Genomic DNA, 21038 nt, shown 5'->3' with positions numbered 1-21038 from the left:
ACTTTTATACTATATTTCCTACTGTGGTGATAAAATAAGTAAGCAAAGTGATAAAGCAGATGAGACATCCACAATGGCTTACCTCAGGGTTACAAGTGAGATTGGCATACTGGCACTTGGGCTGTGTGGACATGACTTTATACACAGCATCACCAGACGACGCCAAGAAGCTGATTATAGCTCCAGTTAAGGACAGCAGCTCGCTTAGACTGTGACACTGAGATCCATTTTACAGTATTAGCAGAGCAGATCTCAGAACAGGGGCACAAATGGCCTTACTGTGGAGAAAGGATACACGGCCGTCACAGCCCAGTAGGCGATACAGACCGCCAGGAGGAAGAAGGTGATGATGGGGTAGAACAGAGTTGACATGATGTATCCAATGGCCCTGAGAACAAGAGCGTGAGAGAGAGGGAGGGAGAGGGATGGAGAAAGAGGAAGAGAGAGGGAGAGAGAGGGAGAGGAAGAAGGAGAAAAACAGTGGTGATGAGAGGGAGGCGATAGAGTATTTAGAGAGAGGTGAGAGAGTGAGAAAAAAAGAGAGTGATGGAGTGCAAGAGACAGAAAGCGATGAAGGGGGGAAAGTTAGAAAAAGAGAGGGAGAGAAAAAAAGAAAGTGTGAGAAACAGAGAGACAGAGAGAAAAAGAGAGAGTCACTGTACAGCAGTAACTGTCCAGCTCAATGGAATTTCGTGAGACAATCAGCCTTTGAGACTGGACACTGTGCTCTGAGTTGTGCTGTCTGGGTTTACTCACTTGCTCCCCTCTTTCAGAAGGGCGATTGCAATACGCACTCTGCTCCGCAAGAAGATTAACATTAAGATGACGATTGCCTCGATCACAGCCAAGGAGATCACTGCAACACAATTACAAACTGTCACAAAACCTGATCAACTTTACAGGGCATTGACATAGCTCACACAAATATGCTTTCTTTTATATTACTAATAGAACATTGCCTCAACTTGACTCCTGAAACTATGGTCAACTAATCTGCCACTAATCAGCCTGATCTTAAGGAAAATGAAGAGGCCATGACTGTAAGAATCTAAGAATCACTAAATCACAATAAACAATTACAGAGTGACCTCACTAGATTCCTGAGCTTAGCTACATTGATTTGCAATGATTACTGTCCCATTTCAGGGTCATAAGGGGGAGAAACTTAATGAGGTCTATTATCATCAACACTGTAAACTTCTGCACAGTGGCCAATAGGCTGTGTGTGTGTGTGTGTGTGTGTGTGTGTGTGTGTGTGTGTGTGTGCAGTTGGTTGAGGGTCGGCTCTGCTTACTGAAGATTAGCCAGGTCTGGCTCAGCTGCAGGTAGACTCTGAAGTCCGTCTGGAAGCCAATGTCTGAGATGGTGACATCAGCATCAGGCTTCCCCTGGAGCACGCTGTACTCCCAGTAACAGTGCCAGATTCCTGAGGGAGAGAAGAGAGAGAGAGAGAGAGAGAGAGAGAGAGAGAGAGAGTGTCAGAGAGATTGAGAGGGAGAGAGGGTGGAGAGATGGATGAAGAAAGATGAAGGGCAAGAGATGAAGGGAGAGAGAGAAAGAGAGACAAAGTGAGGAGGGACATAGAGAGAGAGATAGAAATAGCAATAGAGACGAAATACATGAGAGACAGGAAAGACAGGGTGGAGGAAGAGAGAAAGGGATGAGAGAGTGAGAGATGAGAGATAAGAGAGTGAGAGAGAGACACTGGTTTCTCTGCTATGCGATGAATGAGTGTAGGCAGCCTCAGGATTTTATCTGACGGTGAGTTTCTGCTCAGTGCAGCAGTTTCCTGCGGCAGTGTGAGGGCGTTTAGGCCCACTGAGCTCAAACACATGGCATCACATGGCATCGCATGGCATCACATGGCACAATGTGGCATGTACCCACCGTAACCCACAGCCGTAATGACCCCGAAGATGACAAGCCACAGCAGCACTCCGGCCGTAAACCGCAGCAACAGGATAAACAGCAGGCTGACCACCATGGTTATGACTAGACCACTGCAGACCACAGGGACACATACGGTGGTATGGGCTTAGTTACAGGGAAGAGCTCAATAGCATTTAAACACCTACATAAACACTCACTAAAAAAAACGCAAAGACACAAACAGACACAAAGCAGACACACACACACACACACACACACACACACACACACACAGACACACACACACGATAAACACTCATTCAGGCAAATACACAAAAATACACACAACAACACAGACATGCACACACAGACTTCAAACTGTTTATTATTGATCTAAAAGAGAAGTCCCTCTGGAAATAGAATTGAACTCAAGTCTTTTGTACTAAATTATTTCTAGAAATCAACATTTTATCCAGGTAATCAACAATATGTGAACACTGAACAGTAAACCTGTACATACATGAGAATCCAGTACCAGGAGCTTGCGTAGTCCTCGAAGATCTTGATGCCCACCTCCTTGGCATCCAACAGGGCGGTGATGCCACTGAAACACAGTGTGGATCATTCAGAACCAGCCAATGGCATCAAGCGTTTCATAACAGTACTCTCTCTCTCTCTGTCTCAAAGCCACACGCAGGGTTAGTCCCTGAAGGTTATGAGGAGGCTCGTTACCGGCTGCCCACCAGGCGTTCAGTAGTCAGGGCCTCCGTCATCAAACCAACACGGGTGAGTGTTAATGCTACTACCACAGTGATCAGGGAAAGCCAATGCCTGTTACTACTGGTCTACGGAGACTACAGTATGTCCGGTCAACATAGAGGTGTTATACAGAGGGACACAGAGCGGAGAGTTCGGAGATTAGCCATCTAGATCCCTTCGGCTTTTCTACTGGGTAGCCCCGGGCACATGAACACAATCACTACGGTGGAGTTGTTGCATGTACGTGTACAAGGGCGAAAAAAGCCAAGGCTAGAAGAATGAGCTTGGATACTCGGTTCTGATGGCTATCACTCGGACAAACCACAACATTTGTTCCGAGTCCTCCAGGCCCCAGGCAGCGGATTAAGAGGGAGCATCACATATCTCTCACTGCTCTGTTAGTCACAAAGAGCTGTAATAGATATCAGAACCGGAGTATTGGTGAAATGTGTCTCTGAGGTTCACTAGATGGATGGCCTCTACATGGTTTCTAAAGCACAGCTGCGAGTGTGTGGGTCGGCCGGTCGGTCGGTCAGTCGCTTTATCCTGTGGGAATAACGCTCTGAAGTCCACTTCTACTTTCGAGACATGACTGAATAGCTGCCTGTGCTCCTGCTTCTGCTACTTCTTATCATGTCCAACTTAAAAGTCAACAAAACAAATGGTATTACTCTGATGATATTACTCACATTCACTATAAATGACATTGCCTGTGCAATTACTGGAGGATTTTATTGGATATTATGTGAACTGTTTTCTTTGAGTGTGTCTGGAAAGAGTTAAAACTTCACAGCACTACCTGAGCTTCAGTGTATATGAAGACAGAATCTTTTGTCAGCGTGGATTTCTAAGAAGCTCAAATTCAAGGACAAGTGTGTGTGTGTGTGTGTGTGTGTGTGTGTGTGTGTGTGTGTGTGTGTGTGTGTGTGTGTGTTGTAGCAGGATTTCTAGGTGCTCAGGTGCAGATGGTCGATTATACGGGGGCAGGGAGGTTAGTCTGCAGGAGGCTTGGGACAAGGTCATGAGTGGGGGCCAGAAAAATGATGAGAGACCTTTCCGATCCTTGCTGAATGGCTGTTACTCGGCTACAAAAGAAGACATTGTGAATGTTACTCCGTACAGAAAGAAATAAAGAAAAAAAATGAAAAAAAATCCTCAGATCATAGCTGCCCTCCCTGCTCATTCTGAAAATGCTGTGCTTGTATCTCACTGAATCATTGGGTAGCATCATGTTATTCAGAATAGTTTAATCACATCTGCAGCGGAGGGAACTTTGCCATTCTAGTGTGTCCTTGTTTGTAATCTCGTGGCACTGTGTCTGTCCTTGGTTTCATACTGAGAGAACATATTGAGACATTGGTTATGAAATTGTAGCCTGTAATTACTGACTGTGATTTGCATACCCAAAGTCATTGTGAGTCCTTTGCACAAATGAAGCATTAAGGACTGAGACTTCAGTGCCAGTTGCACATGCATGCAATCATGCATTATTCCATTAAGCAATGTTAAAGTCTGACAATGCCAGAGTCTTGTTGGTTTAAACCACAAACCACAATATCCTACCCTGCAAGAGCTGTCCAGTCTTCCCTGAATGGAGAAATAATCAACTTAAGATGGTGGCTTCAGAAAACCACAACATGAATTAACATTCATCTTCCGATTGATTTTCCTTAAAGTACAGCACTACTGCTTTAGGACACACACTCTCTCAAATACACACACAAACACAAACAAACAAACACACACACACACACACACACACACACACACACACATACACACACACACACACACACACACACACATACACATTCACACACACACACACACACACACACACACACACACACACACACACACACACACACACACACACACACACAGTACACATGCACAATTTACAATTTAGTTCGGTCTAATGCCATGACAAATTGAGAGGGGCTTTCAGGACAAGTTTGAAATGTCAACAAAAGCACTGCCTAATTGTGTGGGCAAGCTGCACAGCCTCCTGGGAATGAGGAGGTGTTTGGCATTCCCCTGGGGCCCTTTCCCTCTAATGGCCACTCTTATATCTGCCCCATCACTCACTTCATTCTCCTCTCCTCTCTTCCACTCTCCTCCCCTCTTCTTTCATCTTCTCTTGTCTCCTCTCTTCTACTTTCCTTTCTTCTCCTCTCCTCTCCCCCACTCTCCTCCTCTCTACTCTTCTCTCCCCCACTATCCTCTCCTCCATTCTCCTGTCCTCTCCTCTCCTCTCATTTTCTCTTCTCTTTCCTCTCATGTCCTCTCCTCTCATCTCCATTTCTCTCCTCTCCTCTCCTCTACTATCCCCTGGGTGGGCACTCACACAGAGAGTTAGAGAAACCTTTCATAAAAATGGTTCTTGGTGAAATGAATGGCCATCACAATTTGCTGTGTTAAACTTTACAAAGAGCCAAGGACATTCAGCTGAGGTGTAGCTCAGAAGGAAGTTCATGAAAGCTTTTGTGATTATTTCAAACTGTCCTCAAATTCCCAAGCTCAGGAGCCCTGAGAATGAAAAGGCATAAACTGGATTTGTAAACAGGGTTTAACAGTCACTTCGAAGCACTGAGTGGATCGGGACTTACTTTGCAGCGTCTCTAAGATCAGTCACGCTCCTGGTTTTACCTAAGCCATCTTTGAAGTCAGTTTTGTTGGCGACAGTTAAGGTGCCATTTCTGGTGATGAAGTCAGGGAAGCACCTCTGCAGGACTGAAATACAAGATGGAGGAAGTCAGTTAGTCATCAGGCTGTAATCTCACTCTGCATAGGTCTATTCCATAGAGTGAACATACTTCATTACACAAAAATATTTAAGAGCATCATCAAGCCAAAGTCATAAATCTTTACTTTGAAGTGTTCAGGCCTCAGTTTGTAGAGCAACCTTAACACTGAAGTGGGATCAAATCCAATCTTAAGAGCATTTCATCAAACTCTTTGTGAGTTCATTTCACGCTGTATTTGAAATGGTAAAATAAAGTGTACTGTGTACTATGCGGAAAAGCGTCACCTGTGGACACACTTACAAGGTCTGCTGGGCACAATCATGGATGGGCAGTCCTCGTCTCGTAAGACCTGTGCAACGGACTGCAGAAGGGGAGACAGACAACGAAACAAAATGAGACGTCATGTAGACACAGTGTAGCAGAATGACAGGGCCCATCTGAGCTCTGCGCTCAACAGCCAGACATGAGGAAGATGACTGATGGTTTTTAAAGTGGTAAGGGATTCTGTCACAGTGCACACATGTACGTGCGTACGCATGAGTGTGTGTGCGTGTGTGTGTGTGTGTGAAAGTGTGTATATTCTTATGTGTGTGTGTTTGTGTGTGCGTGTCTGTATGCATGAGAGAGAGAGTGTGTGTGTAAGTGTGTACATTCATGTATGTGTGTGTGTGTGTGAGTGTGTGTGTGTGTGTGTGTGTGTGTGTGCCTGCGTATGTGTGACTGTGTGTGTGTGTGTTTTTAAGTGTGTATACTTATATGTATGTTTGTGTGTGTGTGTGTGTGTGTGTGTGTATGGATGTGTGTGTGTGTGTGTGTGTGTGTGAAAGCTCTTGCGTGCTGTTCTAAATGTGGCCTTGCATTGGCATGTGGGAAGAGTGGCGAGGTGTGGTGACTCAGCAGAAGCAGGCCGTCAGCGTTTACGTTGGTGTGCTACCGGCCAGCGCAGCACTCGTCGCCCGGGCGCTAACGACAGGATGGCGTTGGTGTCTCTTGCCGATGTGTGCCAGCTCTGCCACACTGGCTGATGTCACGTATGCTTCCCTACACTCCCTACTTGGTCTGTCCTTGTGCATCATCGCCACTACTGCGTTATTGTAATAATACTCTAATTATATATTCAAATAAAATAATGTGAAAATAATTTGCATAGTACAATGGTTATTTGTGGTCAAGGATGTTTTCTCAAAAGCGATCATGGAACTTGCTAAAACTTGGCAATATCACAGCTGAATGTTGCTGTTGTTAGCATTTGTAAATCAGTGTGTAAAGTGTGTTATTTAGTCAGATAGACCTTGTCAATTCTCGGTTGATTATACATTCACAGGTGTGAACTGTGTTTGATGATGTTGAAGATGAAAAGAAAGTACCTTCCACGGATTGTCAAAGCCTGGCTTGCAAAACTGTCGATAGTATTCCCAGTAGCTCTTGTTGTATCTGTAGTTGTATTGCATGTCTAGGTAGGTGGCAAACCTGTCTGGGCACTTGGACACACACAGCTGGTGAGACAGATAGAGAGAAGAAAGAATTTGTAAACACTGAAATACTTTCATGCATGCATATTCAATTTCATATAATATACACAGTTTTAGCACAGCCACTTAAACAGTTACACAGATTTGATGAGCAAAACAAAAACAAATCATTACTTAATGTAAGGGTCTTGCCTTAGTTCTGTTTTCCTGTTTGTAGTATACTCATGTCACTTCCTGTCACATTTGTTTACCTCCTGTGTCTTGTGCCATGTGCTCCTTTCCATAGATATTAGAAAGCTAGATACCACATTGTCCGTCAAGTTCCATTAGGTGGCATCGTAAACGCGGCTGCCATATTACTGGGGGCAACACCTTTATTGTCTATGGGCAACACTTGCCGGCAATCAGAGACACCTGTCCTCCTGTCCTCCAGTCACATGCTCCTCCATTGGCCTCCAGTGATTGTTGCCCCCACCAATATGGCGTCGCTATTTACGTACGTTCTGGAGCCCAATGAGGTATCTAGCTTTCTAATATCTATGCTCCTTTCTTTATCCTAGTCATGTGCCTTGTGTTCCTCATACCTGTGTCTCCACCCCTCACCTGTCCCTGATCATTAGTCCTGTTAATCACTTGTTAAGTTTACCTGTCTCTTGTTACCCTGTTGGCCCCTGTGTATTTAAACCCTCTGCCTTTCCTCAGTCTTTATCGTGTGTTACACGCAGTACGGTTTGTGTGTGTGGTTCTTTGTAAGTAAAGATTCCTCTGTTTCCAAGTTTGCCTTGTCTTGTCCTGCATTTAGGTCCAAACTCCCAGCAATACCGTTACACTTAGGCTTTCAATAGAACAATTTACTCTTCAACGCTACAACGCTCAATGATCACTATTCAGCACAGAAAAGGCAAAAATGATTAAGCTTTCATGTAAACGTCAACAGACTATATCCCTGGTCCCTAAGCCATCATATCTTAGATTAACCTCAGATATATTAAGAAGAAATGCAACAGATGATTCAGAACTTCATGATCACAGAACCGCATGTATAATTTGCTATAAAACAGCATTGCATTGATTTGGCTTTTTACCTGCATACTTGCATAGTGTATAGACTGCTCTGACAGTGCATATCAGTTCAGATTCTGTGCAGTGGCCAGTTTTATAGTTGTGCCTTTGTAGTGTTACTGTAATGCGTTTTCTCTGATGCTTACAGAGCAGTGCATTACCGACGGAAAGCAAGGCTCATTTCCCAAAACTATAAAGGCCAGCACACCAAATCTGTTTAGAAAGCACCAACAGGCTCCTGTGCCCATTCACTGTGTAATGAGGTAGTGAGTGTAGTCTCTGAGTCGGATAGCTTTTCTCAGAGCAATGGTTGAATTCAGATGGAGAGAGAACCTCTCTTTGAATGAATGGAGTGCGTGATTTTGTTGAAGTCAGAGGTTTGTACGGACTACAAATGGGGAGGGGGGATTGATTTCTGTGAGGCTTTCGATGGTTTTGAGGAAATGGTGTCTTTTCAGAAAATGTGAAATCGTGACTGGAAACCAAACCGCAAGCGCCTCACTCACCTGAGTTGTTGGACATTGCAGGTTTATCAAAACTGCTGGATTGGCACAATGTAAAATGTTGAAGTAAAATAATATGGCTTTGTTTCTGTGGACAAAGAGAAGAACAAAGGACCATAAAAACACTGACATCATTTTCCATTTGAGTTGTTCCTGACATGTCTGTATGGGATTACAAGCCCATAACATTTCATTAGGTAGTTCTGACTGATAAACAGCAAAAAAATATTATAATATATTATATATTTATTAGGCAAGGCAAGGCAAGGCAATTTTATTTGTATAGCGCATTTCATACATCAAGCAGTTCAATGTGCTTTACAGAGAAGAGACAACAGTGGTTTATAGTAAAAAAGTACATCACAGCAATAAGACATTCCATAAAACCACATATGTATTAAAAAAGAACAAGGAGAGAGAAATAGATAAAAAGATAAAACATAAAAAAATATAAAAAGATAAGAAGATAAAAAATAAAATAAATATATACATACTAAAAGGAAAACATTAGCAATGTTAATGATATGCATCACTGAAGAGTGTGGTCTTTAGTTTTAATTTAAAAATAGAAACTGTGGGAGCATTTTTAATCTCTTCTGGTAGTTTGTTCCATAGTTTAGCTGCATAAACACTAAAGGCTGACTCACCACGTTTTGTTTTGGCAGTTGTTTGAACCAAAAGATTTTTGTTTTGAGACCTCAGTGATCTGGATGAACATGTCATGTATATATTTTGGTCCAATGCCATTTAGTGCTTTAAAAACAAGAAGTAAAACTTTAAAATCAATTCTATAGATGACAGGAAGCCATTGTAAGGACCTCAGGATAGGGGTGATGTGCTCATTTCTTTTAGTCCTAGTTAGCACTCTAGCAGCTGCATTTTGTATAGTTTGTAATTGCTTTATAGTTTTTTTGGAAATCCCAGTTAAAAGGGCATTTCCGTAGTCTATCCTGCTGACGTACCATGGCAAAATGGAATGCAATTCAATCCATGTTTATTTTATTTTTTAACCAAAATTATTCAAATTGATTTTAGGATTGCATTGTCACTTTGCAAATTAAAATACAATTTGTTGGAAATTATTGCAAATTGCAATATTAAATTACATAATGAATTGGCAATTGCATAATGTAATGTCTTTTTGAATTGCATATTGGAGATTGTGTAGCATTCTCATTTGAATTAAGCTACACATATGCTTCCATATGGGAGCATGTAAAGATTAAACAATAAGGGGCCTAGGATCGATCCCTGAGGAACACCACAATTCAGGGTTGCTGGTTTTGAGGTGAAATTTTCTATGGCTACAAAGTAGCTCCTGCCTTGTAAGTAAGATTTTAGCCATTTTATGACAGTACCTGAAAAACTGACCCAGTGCTCCAGTCGATTAATTTTATATTATGATAAAAACATCTAGTTGGTATTGTTTTTAGCATAAAGAGACTTACCTAGCTCTCTCTCGTAAGATCATTTTGACTTAATTTAATACAAATCTTACTTATTTTAAAGTGTCACATCAAGACAGGTTTTACAGGGTTTTACGGGTTATGTTGTCAAATAAGCCATTACTTCAATTCATCGTGTTTCCTTACTCTCTGACAACATATGGTGATCATTTTTGGAATGGTTACAATTTATTTTCCATTATTTCCTACATACTGATCCTTTAAGGGACTGGCAGACAAATTTGCTTGTTTTTAAGACAAATTTGCTGGTTTTCGTGATGAGACGTCTTAAAATAAGTCAAACTCTTATTAAATTTAGAAAGAAAGCCCTAAGTAAGTCTCTTTATACTAAAAACATTACCAACTAGGTTTTGTGATCTTAACATTTGGTTAGATAAGCAGCTTTTGTGGTGTAAAAATATTACCGTTGCCATCCAGCTATACCAGTTTCAGAATTCTATTTTAGCAACTGATGGTCACTGTAAGTGACACAGGTTTCTTTGAGAGGATAGTTTCTTTACAGGGGAGTACTGATCCCAGTACAGCCTGGTGGTGGTACTTACGCATTGGGAGTGCCCTGTTGGCCACAGAACTGTCCGTGGCTGTCTGTGGGATACACCACCTTCCTGGGGTCACCGTGAATCCAGGCTGGAAGGAGAGGGGAACGGGTTATTTACATTTTTCATCACTAGGCAACGTGATGCAAAGCCTCTGAATTACATTACTTTTAGATTGCCTGGGCAAAAATAATTTCATAATATACCGGTATTACATTTTTGATAACAATGGCTTATTTGCAGCCTGGTAAGGAAATCAGGAACCAGGGCTCTCTACTGTAGTTTGCGATAGAGCAGAGCATTCCGTGGCTAACTTCCTTTCATTGTACCTTGATGCCTGGCATGATTAGCTATGTGCTGCTAGAGTATAGGCACCGGATATGTCAATAGACAGTCAGTCACTGGTTTCTACTAAGTTGGCTGATATCTACTTATCTTAATGAATGTCAGTGTTATGAAGTTTTTTTGTGCAGTTTTTCATGTTTTTCTTCCTGCAGTGCAGAGGCATTCCTTTAATGGGGCGATTACTCATTGCTGTCTGTCTCCTGCTGGGGCTGGGTCACAACAACAGGGCTTTATTTTAGTCATTGTCTTGATTTGACTCTAAAGACTTTGCTATGTTTAGTCCTCTAGATGAGAGTGAAGGTTAGCCAAGTCTAGCAAGGGTATGGGTTGAGTCATAGCCTTAATAAGAATTAGGTGCCGAGAACCTTCTGCCACTGTGATCGTCGCTTCAGGTCTAAACATATCAACATGTACCACTCTGTCCATTCCCTAAAAACTTTTCTGGTCCTTGGCATTCATCTTAGTAGAACCTTTATGTTTTTTTCTGTAATTAAAACTGATTTTTGGAGCTTCTTTGAATCCTGTGATTCTGTGTGGGTCTTTGTCCTCTGTTTGACCCAGACTAATGCAGTTCCACACACCCTCTGTGGTCAAGTTCTTCAGTGAGTCTGGAGTTCTTATCTCTATTCACTTCCCAACTTGCAACATCGAAATGTTTTTATCTCAGTCTTCCTTTGTGCCCCCCACCCCAACACACACACGCACACACACACACACACACACACACACACGCACACACGCCCTTAAGTGACAGAGTCTCTTTTTGCTCTTTGCAATATGAATAAATGTTCAAAAGTAGTGGTGTCGTGCAGGTGTTCTTATTCTGCTGCTTAATATCATTCCCATGTGCACATTCCCGATAAGATTCACTCATCGTCGACCCTTTTGAAGATTTCTCTTTTCCTCTCAATATTGGCCTTTCATGTAAACTATGTGATTCATGCGAGTTAGATCTAAAAGCTGAGACGCTAGTTTAACAATATGAATCATCACTCAACACATAAATAAATCTTTGATATCAACATGTTTAAACATTTACATTAACATTTATTAATTTAACTTAACTTTTATCCAAAGCGACTTACATATGTAAATTATATTACAGGGGCAATAAGACACGCTCTATTTATGTGTATGTGTGTGTATGTACCCTTTATGTTGCGTGTGGTTTTTATCTGGACATTGAGTCTGTAAATAAAGTTATATATATATATATATACAGCCCACACATAACCCAACAAAATGGGCAGACAATGATGAACACAAACCAAGCTTCAACTGACTCAACACTGCCAATGAGGTTGGACTGTGTTGATTTCCATAGAAGGCTGAGCAAAAACAAATCTGAACTAAATCATCGAACTGAAGAGGAGATGCATCAACCTCTCTTAAGGCTGTGCTCTCAGCGCAGTCACCTTAATAAGCTTTGTCATCAAAACCTCTTACGCACTTAACCTCTCTCCCGCTGACTGAGCGAACGGGTCATGATCGGCTCACCCTTTGCCTTGGGAGGGTGGAAAAACAATTTAAAAAATGAGGTTTGGACAAAGAAAATCCATCTTCACTTAATCAAAGCCAGGCCCACAACCATTTAAAATCATCTCCATTCTCTACTACCCAAAACAGCCCTCCTTCTCTCTCTCTCTCTCCCTCTCTCTTAAAGTAATTGGACAACAAAGTCCACCCTTGGCATGGGACGTGAGACTACTGCCAAGGGATGCCTTCCAGACAGAGTACACAGTGAGATGATCTCGCCGATGATCTCATTCTGTTTTACTCCTAGAAAGAAAGAGAGAAAGTGAGAGAGAAGTTTGTGTGTGTGTGTGTGTGTGTGTGTGTGTGTGTGTGTGTGTGTGTGTATGAGAAGACACTCTGCGTATGAGAAAGAAAAAGAGCAACAAATGTGTGTGTGTGTATGAGAGACACTTTGTTTATGGTGAGAGAAAAAGATCAGCAAATGTGTGTGTGTATGTGTGTGCCCAAACGAACCCCACAGAGCTGAGCTAAGTGAGTCATGTGACTGGTATTGTGGTATTGTTTCAGTGGCCGCTGGCTGTCTCGAGTGCCTCAGACAGAGAGAGAGAGAGGGCGAGAGAGAGCTGGTCACTGCAGGTCACTCCGGTCCGTGGGAGACACAGATTAACCCTGAGACGAAAAAGTGAGAAAAGGAGAAAAAAAAAGCACAGACAAATCTCGGCACAAAGCATGAGCCAAAGTCTCGGAATATAAGCATTCCTGACACCCACTCATCTGTGTGGACGTGACCCTCTCCGTAAAACCTGCCTGGGCGTCTGGCTGGCAGAAGAAGGAGCCTGTTTCTTCCACTCCCACAGTCTGCCTCATGCAATCACAGGCGTGGTCACGGAGCACGGATTGGAGATGCTTCAAGCGTGGGGGGGCTCTCTCTGTGATGTTTCTCAGAGGTGAGCTGAGAGAAAGATTGCAGCTCTGCATAGGCAGGCTGCTGTGAATAAGGGTGTTCCACACAACACCTGAACATCAGCTTATTCAGTCACGCTGAAAAGGGAAGTCACAATGCAGCCGCTGTCAAAGCAAACACTGCTCCTCTCTTTTCTATATAACCTTGTATATCATGATCATTAGGCTATGAAAAGAAAAGCGCATCTAGTCATTTATTTAGGAGAGAGAAAAGTAATAGGCCTGGTATAGTCCTGGGTCTGTGTCCCGCACAGACGGCGCGTGATGAGAATTGCGTCATCAAAGCGGCATGCGCGCAAATGTGCACAGAGGAGCATACCACCTCCACAAGACTTCACTTGGATAGTGTAGATGAGCACATCATCTGTTAAGATTCAATTTCAGTGTGTAAAATTGTTGTTGAACAATTACTGAACATCACCTTTAACAAATCAAACTCCCAACCTTAACCATACTGTACATGTTAGTGAACAGAGAGTGAACAGATATTTGTTGATAATCTGAGCATCTGTCTGTGGGCGGATTGTCCAAGTTAAGTGTGACTAAATAAGAAGCTGCAGATGTAGAAGCTGCAGTGCATTCCAAAGAAGACGCCATTATTCAAACCATTTTTTCCCCATCAGCACCTTCTGTTGGTCCATTATGTGCCTTTCAATCTTTTGTCTGCCCACCATTTTCCTCTTTGCTTACCCACACATTTACCCACACACCCAACATTTCCCCTAATAACAGTCGACCATGGAGCACGTCCAGATATGGCTCTACTCTGGCTCAGCTCTGGTGCAGTCCCGGCTGCTATTTAGATTTTCTTTGTGTGCGCCACCCTCCCCTAGACCTGCTTATTACCAATAACAATTCCACCCCACCCCCCCTCACCCTAAAAAAGAATTATTCCCCTTATTACACGCTCGGAGAGAACTGACGAATGTGTGGCAGGAATGAGCTCGGAAACACACTGAGTCATGATTGAATATAGGCGGCCATTGCTCAACACTGGGAAGATAAAGGAAAGGATTAGAGGTAATTGCTTCTCCGACTGGTGTTTGGGGCTGACTGTATGTGTCACACGTTGTCATATTTCTCACTCAGTGCAAACGCAGGGCACACACTGCACTGCAGCCTGCACTGCAACCTTCATGGGGAGAGAGTGTGAGAGTATTTAATTACTATTTTCATCTTTTAATTTTCTTTTGGATGCTCCTTTTGCTTTTATTTATGTTAAGCACATGTCTTTGAATAGGAAATGTACTATTAATACTGCTGTTCTGTATAATTCACAATTATTATAGCCAGTGGTGGCTTGGCCTGTCAGTTATGGTTGATAAGAGATTGTGAGGCCTATTTTTTCCTGGATGCATTGCATGTGCACGATGGCTGTGAAACAATTTTTCTCCAAAGTTGACAGTTTAGAGCATTCACACTGACTACATAATAAGTGTGTCCCAGGTGCGGCTTTAGCTGATCCTGAAAATAAATGAAAATCAAGACCCTTCACAGCCTTCACATTCACATAATGCAAGCTATGCCGTGTAAAACAGGCCTTAGAAAGTGGCATACTCTGAAGTGTTTGCCAGGGGACTCTAAAATGCATCTGGCTATCCATTCTGGTTCTGAATAGTTTCTGGTTGGTTCGGTGAATTGGTTTCAATCTGAAGTTGTTATGCAAGTGGCTCTGATGATGTCACAAGCAGGGAGCCACTCGAGCAGCACTTACCCACAGTTCCCAGCGCGATGTAGCCGAGGATAACGATGATGAAGATCACACAACACAGGACGTCTGTGCAGCTCCTGGAGAAAGACAGCAGAGGAGAGAGAGAGAAAGAGGGAGGGAGGGAGGGGAGAAAGAGAGAGGGAGGGAGGGGAGAGAGAGAGAGATAATGTGAAAAAGGAGGTCTGAAGTCTCACATCTATTAGAGTCTCTGGAGTCTCTACGCTCCATCAAAACAAACCAAACACTGTGTGAATCTGGTTTGGTGGCTTCGGATTTCTTGCTTCTCTCCTTTGGGTTTCTGTGATTATCATATCTGAAAATAGTTTGAAAACACAGAGCCGCTCTGCGTCCTAAGACCGTTTCAAACGTGTCTGTGTAAAGTGGGTGGTAATGGACGAGAAGAAATGGAGGGGGGGGGTGTTGGAGTGGAAAACACAGCTTCTGTGTTGCACATCCTTCCTCTCTACTCAGGATTTTTGGCTTTTGAGATGTCGGTCTCCCCCACAGTGCTCTCTGTCAGGTGTGTGTGTGTGTGTGTGTGTGTGTGTGTGTAGGGGGGGGGGGGTGCAGATAGAGAGATAGAAAACAGATAAAGATAGAGAGAGAGGAGGCTCTCTGCACAGCGTTTTCTGTCAGGTGAGAAAGAGAGGTGAGGAAGAGGGAGAGAGAGAAAGAGAGAGTGGAGGCTCCCTGTGCGGTGTGTTCTGTCAGGTGAGAAATAAAGGTGGGAGAGAGATACACAGAGAGAGAGAGAGGGAGTGAGAGAGGAAAAGAGGGAGCGAGAGAGAGAGAGAGGGTGAGCGAGTGGAGGCTCCCTGCGCGGTGTGGAGCCAGCGTGGCCCGGTGAGAGTGCGCCAGTGCGGCAGCTCTAATGAGACGCGCTTACACCCCGAGCCGCTCGCAGCCTCCCTCCACCGGGACTCCTCAAAGCAGCGCACTTCAAAGGGAGGATGCCAGCCTGCGTCTTCCGCTCCTTCTGCCTCTCTCTCTCTCGGCCTTTCTTTCTTTCTTCCAAACTTCCTCTCCCCCTCCTCTTGTTCCTCCTTTTGGCATAGAAATCCATGCCTATCCCTCCCTTCTCTCTCTCACTCCCTTTGGCATGCAGTGCATCTTTCTCCCTCTCTCTCTCTCTCTATCCCTCTCGCTCGCTCTCCCACACTCTCTCTATCCTCTCCCTCTCTCTTTCACTTTCATCCTCCTCTCCTCTGCCTCTCTCTCTCTCTCTCTCCCTCTGTCTCTCTCCTCCTCTCCATCTTGCATATAATACATATGAGTTTGGGAGTGTCACAGAGGAGAAAAGCCCTTGGGAACTGTCACTCAAATCTCTCTGCAGCTTCCCCACCACCACCCCACTAACAACCCCCCCCTTCCCCTGGCATTCCTCTCTGTCCTTGTCTTCGGAGTGCGCTCACACTGTGTACTGCAAGACCTCTGTTTTTGTCAGGCATGACATCACCCCCCCCCCCCCCCCTTTCATCCTCATACATTAAACGTGAGCCCCACACAGAGAGAGGGCACTGTGATGATCTCAGAGGCTGGAGTAGTGCTGCTGCTGCTGGAGGGTGCAGTGGGGCACTCTGCTTTGCTGGTCTCTTAAAGATGAGTCATTCATTAAAATCCAATGCGCTTGTTTTTGTCAAGTTCAGCTATTGTCAAGTTCAGCTTATTTCTCCTCATGGTCTTCTAGTTATCTAGCTGTGTATGTGAGTGTGTGTGTGAGTGTGTGTGAGTGTGTGTGTGTGTGTGTGTGTGTGTGTGTATGTGTGTGTGTGTGTGTGTGTGTGTGTGTGCATGCATAACTGTGTGTGTTTGCGTGTGTGTGTGTGTGTGTGTGCCCAAATAAAACTCTGTGTAAATGCAAAAACAAAAGGGCTGCCCAATACTGTGCCAGGATAGAAGACCTCACCTTTAACTGTCTTTGCTGAGATGGCTCTCTGGTTGGCAGTTACGCTGGCAATAGGCTGCTTATGGGGGTTCCTGATGGCCATTTCATAATTAAATATCAGATGGTCCCCTGGGGCCTGTGCCAACGATGCGCTCGCTGAATATTAATTTCAGCACAATGGATGTTTTAAGAGGTAAGTGCCTCAGACACAGACTTTGTGCCAACAGGTAGAGATTGATGGCAACATGTGTGCATGTACTGTATGCATACATACATACATACATACATACATACATACATACATACATACATACATACATACATACCTCTTTGCCACAGTAATGTGGCTGATGACTGATGTGATGTGACTTTATTATTAATATTATTTTATTTTCTCTTCAACTTATTTTACTTTTATGTTTGTGTTTGTTTCATGCACAGGACGGTGCTGTTGTGTCAAATTTCCTTCGGGATGAATAAAGTATTTCTTATTCTTATACATACATACATACATACATGCATAGTCATACATACCAACACATACATATTCCTAAACACTTCACACCTAATTCATACACTAAACACACACACACAGTGTCATACAGGGTCATACACACACACACACACACACACACACACACACACAAGAGACTCAAAAGAGACAGACATGTGCAAACACTTACACATACACACACACACACACACACACACACACACACACACACACACACAAACATACACACACACACACACACACACAAACACACACACACACAGAGATTACTGTATTTCATGCACAAGCAGGAGGATATAGGACTATGATGGCAGATATGTGTGACACATTATAAAATGCTTGGGAGCACATCTGCCATTAGGCGGCAGGTTTATGTGCCTGTATAAATACTGCAAGTAGCAGCAGCTGCACTTTTATTTTAACTGTAAATATTTCAACAATATGTCTGCTTCCATCGTGTATCAGAGAAAGAGAGAGAGAAACAGAGACAGACAGAGAGAGAGAAAGATAGAGAGAGAAACCGAGACAGACAGAGAGAGAGAGAGTGAGAGAAAGGCTCCAGGCTAATCTGCAACTTCCAGAGAAGAGAGAAATGTGTGCAGCTAATGACTCGTACACGCCCTTGCGGCAGACAAACTTTCCCGTAGCTGTCTTACTTCCTCCGTGTAGCCCCCAAGGCTGGGCGAATAATAATTCATTCAGGGCGCCACTATTAGACGTCCCCTTTGATTGCATTAACCACGTTATCCCCTTCCAGCTCGTTAAGGTCAGGATCACTGTATGTTACACCATCTGTTCAAGTGAGGGGCCTTCCGTTAAAGAGCCAATCACACACCTCCATCCACCCCCCAACATACACACACACACACACACACACACACACACACACACACACACACACACACACACAATATTATAGGTCAGTATAGGGGGAAAAGAGGAAGGTGAGAGTGTTTTTAAATTGAGGATAATTGCAGCAAGTATAAGCCCATTGCCTTTTAGTTAATGCTGTGTTTGACTCCAGCAAGAGAGGGGGGGGGGGGAGTAAAATGAATAGAGAAAGACAGGAGGTAGGGTGAGGGTAAGGGAAGAGAGGGAGGGAGGGCGAGAGCGAAAGATAGAAGGCAAGAGAAGATGAGACAAAAGGATGAGAGACAGATAAAGAGAGAGAGAAAGAGTCAAAATGAGTAGTAGAAAATCAGCCTCCACAAAGAAGGTTATTCTTCTTCAAAGTCCATAAATACTGTACACAGCCCTGTTTTCATCCCGGGCACAGTGCTAAACTATTCATCAGAGCAACTGTGCTGTGATCCCGCTCTGCTCTCCTAAAAGCTTCACGGATGCTCTCACAATGGCAACTCTCCCACCGGACGACTGGGTCAACATGTGGAGCCGCCGTGGAGGCGCTGCACGTGTGTGTGTCGTCAGCGGCAAGTCACACTCCCACAAACGCATGCTGGGGCTGAACTCCAGATGTGTGCTGGGGTGGTCAGAAGTGCAGAGAGTGTGTGTGTGTGTGTGTGTGTGTGAGAGAGAGAGTGTGGGGATGGAGGTGTCTGGTGCGGGCAGTTCACTCTGGGGTGACTGGGGCTTCATGGGACTCGGAGCAGGAACAGTTCCTGGTGGTGGAGTCATCTGTTACACTGTGACACAGACCCAGTAACTGTGATGCCACTGACACGGTGGTGGGTGGTGGGTGGGGGAGAGGTGGAGGGTTCTGGAAGTGGTGGGGTGGGGGGGAGGGGGTGTGTTAAACTGTGACACCGTCACAAGCTTAAACGGGTGCCATTCTGATTCATCACACACGCACACACACAGTGGAGCTGTCTGTCTCCAGTAATGAGTATTAGCAGGAGCAGAGGTTCTGGGACAGCGATACAATGGGCTCCCATGATCTCTGGGAAATTATGTCAAATGTGGACAAACCCAGCACGCATGGCCAGGGCTCCTAAAGACCCGAGAGTCCAGACAAATGATGACCCACTGCCGGCTTGGACTAGACTATCTTGAATTTGCGACTTTGAATTTGAACGCTGTCAAAACTGTTCGTTTCATGTTGTTTTTTAATACATTACCAGGACAACTGCTTGCTGATATGACTTGCATATTTGATGGACTGATTATCTGCTTCACTGGTTTATTTCTGAGCCCTTTAAAGCCTTTAAATACGTATTCCCCGAATAACAGCCTTTATTAAATTATATGCTTAGAGACTTCAAAGCGCTGAAATACGAGACTAATCTATGTGGTATGAGTCTAACAAAAATCTAATGAAAACTGTAAGAACTCAATATGATTGAGTACACACACACACACACACACCACACCTAAAAATATTGTTTTAATACACATGCAATCAGATGGAGCTTCGTATCGAGGGAAATCACCCGAGCCCGGTTATTACTGTTCACCATGGATGCCCCCGCTTGCCTTTCTATTAGTGCTAGTCCTGAGCTCCAACTAGCGCTCACACACTCAGGGCTGGCCTGTTAATAATGTGTGTCACTAAGGCAAATCTAACCAGCCGTGAGACTAATGGCCATTGATTTGGCTGGTGCAGAGTGGCGTAGGCCACTCGACACTTCGCCTCACATCGCTCAGCTCGCTCTCGCGCCCCGGGCACTGCCTGACCAGTCATCGATTCGTGAAGGCCACTGGGGGGGTCAACAGGGGTGGGAGGGGCAGCGGTCGCACTTAAGTGTGGACGAGATAATAAACAGAGTCAATGAGCGGCCTGCTAGTGGAAAAATCAAAGGCACGAGAGAGGTGGAGGTGGATGGATGAGAGCGTGACAAGCTAGTCTTGTATTGTGGGTGTTTCAAGGTGATGGTGTGCTCTTGAGGTTATGGTAATGGGAGCAGTGGAAAAAAACAGACAGACTGCAAACTGACTACTTCGAGATGCAAATGGACATGCAAGGTCAAGTGGATGCATTTGACATGTGGACAAGAGGCGTACCTATTGTGAATAGGTCCTCTGAATGTTGGGTCAAACTTCTGTGGTTCACCTGCGAAAGGAAAAACATTAAAATTAATTTCAATTGGATTAATCAACAGACTCTACAACTGTAAACATGGATAAAGCTTAATGACACTACATACAGTACTGTAACCAGAACAACACAAACAGACATGACCTCAATAGCTTGTGGCTAATCAGTTCAAAACAATGATTAGCACTGTATGACATAACATTGTTCAACGTGATAAACCGTGTCACAGAATAACATTGCAAATCACTGTTCTCAAAACAACTCCACAAACCAGGTCATTTCACAGCCACTGCAGACATGACAGTGTTGTACAGTGGAGTACAGCTTCAGTACTACAATACTAATAGTAAAAAAAAAGATATCCAGGCTAGTTCAGTGTGTGTGCATGTTAGTGTGTGAGTGTGTTCGTAGGCATATCTGGGTCAGCAGGAAGAAGTCACTACTTTAGTTGTGAATAATTCACATTCCCACCTATTCCTGTCTTATAAATCCTTCCTGGCACCCCACGCCGTAGCCTACTGTTTCAGTGCACTTCTATCTGAGTCGCAGACAGCGCATTCCTGGCTGGACGTGGGCCACCTTGACCCATCCAGATTACGGAGGCACTCCCAGATGACCTTGCTCTGAGAGGGTGAAGCTTGGCAATCACTACTCATTGTGTTGTCTTTGATAGGAAAAGCACGGGTCAGACACACTGCGCCAGCCTTAGGAGGTTGCCTCACTACCATCTGCCCTCCT

At 44.0% G+C, this 21038-nt stretch overlaps 1 protein-coding gene across 6 annotated transcripts in view; it reads right to left on the bottom strand.

Annotated features, from left to right (window-relative positions):
* The window catches only part of slc44a5b (solute carrier family 44 member 5b), a 43143-nt gene that overhangs the window by 6336 nt on the left and 15769 nt on the right, over nucleotides 1-21038 (bottom strand). For 2 of the 6 annotated variants that reach the window (XM_076278295.1, XM_076278296.1), the window contains exons 2-16: nucleotides 20267-20315; nucleotides 14913-14986; nucleotides 10421-10505; nucleotides 8416-8500; nucleotides 6743-6871; nucleotides 5676-5736; nucleotides 5238-5361; nucleotides 4192-4215; nucleotides 3681-3713; nucleotides 2390-2473; nucleotides 1888-2000; nucleotides 1295-1426; nucleotides 757-856; nucleotides 296-388; nucleotides 83-170 (exon numbers count right to left, since the gene is read on the bottom strand). In XM_076278295.1, coding sequence (XP_076134410.1) covers nucleotides 83-170; nucleotides 296-388; nucleotides 757-856; nucleotides 1295-1426; nucleotides 1888-2000; nucleotides 2390-2473; nucleotides 3681-3713; nucleotides 4192-4215; nucleotides 5238-5361; nucleotides 5676-5736; nucleotides 6743-6871; nucleotides 8416-8500; nucleotides 10421-10505; nucleotides 14913-14986; nucleotides 20267-20315 — 1274 coding nt within the window. The remainder of the gene's footprint in view (nucleotides 1-82; nucleotides 171-295; nucleotides 389-756; nucleotides 857-1294; nucleotides 1427-1887; nucleotides 2001-2389; nucleotides 2474-3680; nucleotides 3714-4191; nucleotides 4216-5237; nucleotides 5362-5675; nucleotides 5737-6742; nucleotides 6872-8415; nucleotides 8501-10420; nucleotides 10506-14912; nucleotides 14987-20266; nucleotides 20316-21038) is intronic. The other 4 variants (XM_076278297.1, XM_076278298.1, XM_076278299.1 and 1 more) reach the window with 2 other exon arrangements.

The sequence above is a fragment of the Alosa pseudoharengus genome, unplaced genomic scaffold (assembly GCF_046254945.1).
Source record: "Alosa pseudoharengus isolate Yale_2024_CS ecotype anadromous, Long Island Sound unplaced genomic scaffold, YU_APseudo_1.1 YU_APseudo_1.1_scf_11, whole genome shotgun sequence".
In the NCBI taxonomy this organism is placed as follows: Eukaryota; Metazoa; Chordata; class Actinopteri; order Clupeiformes; family Clupeidae; genus Alosa; species Alosa pseudoharengus.
This window is presented reverse-complemented; position numbering and strand designations above follow the sequence as displayed.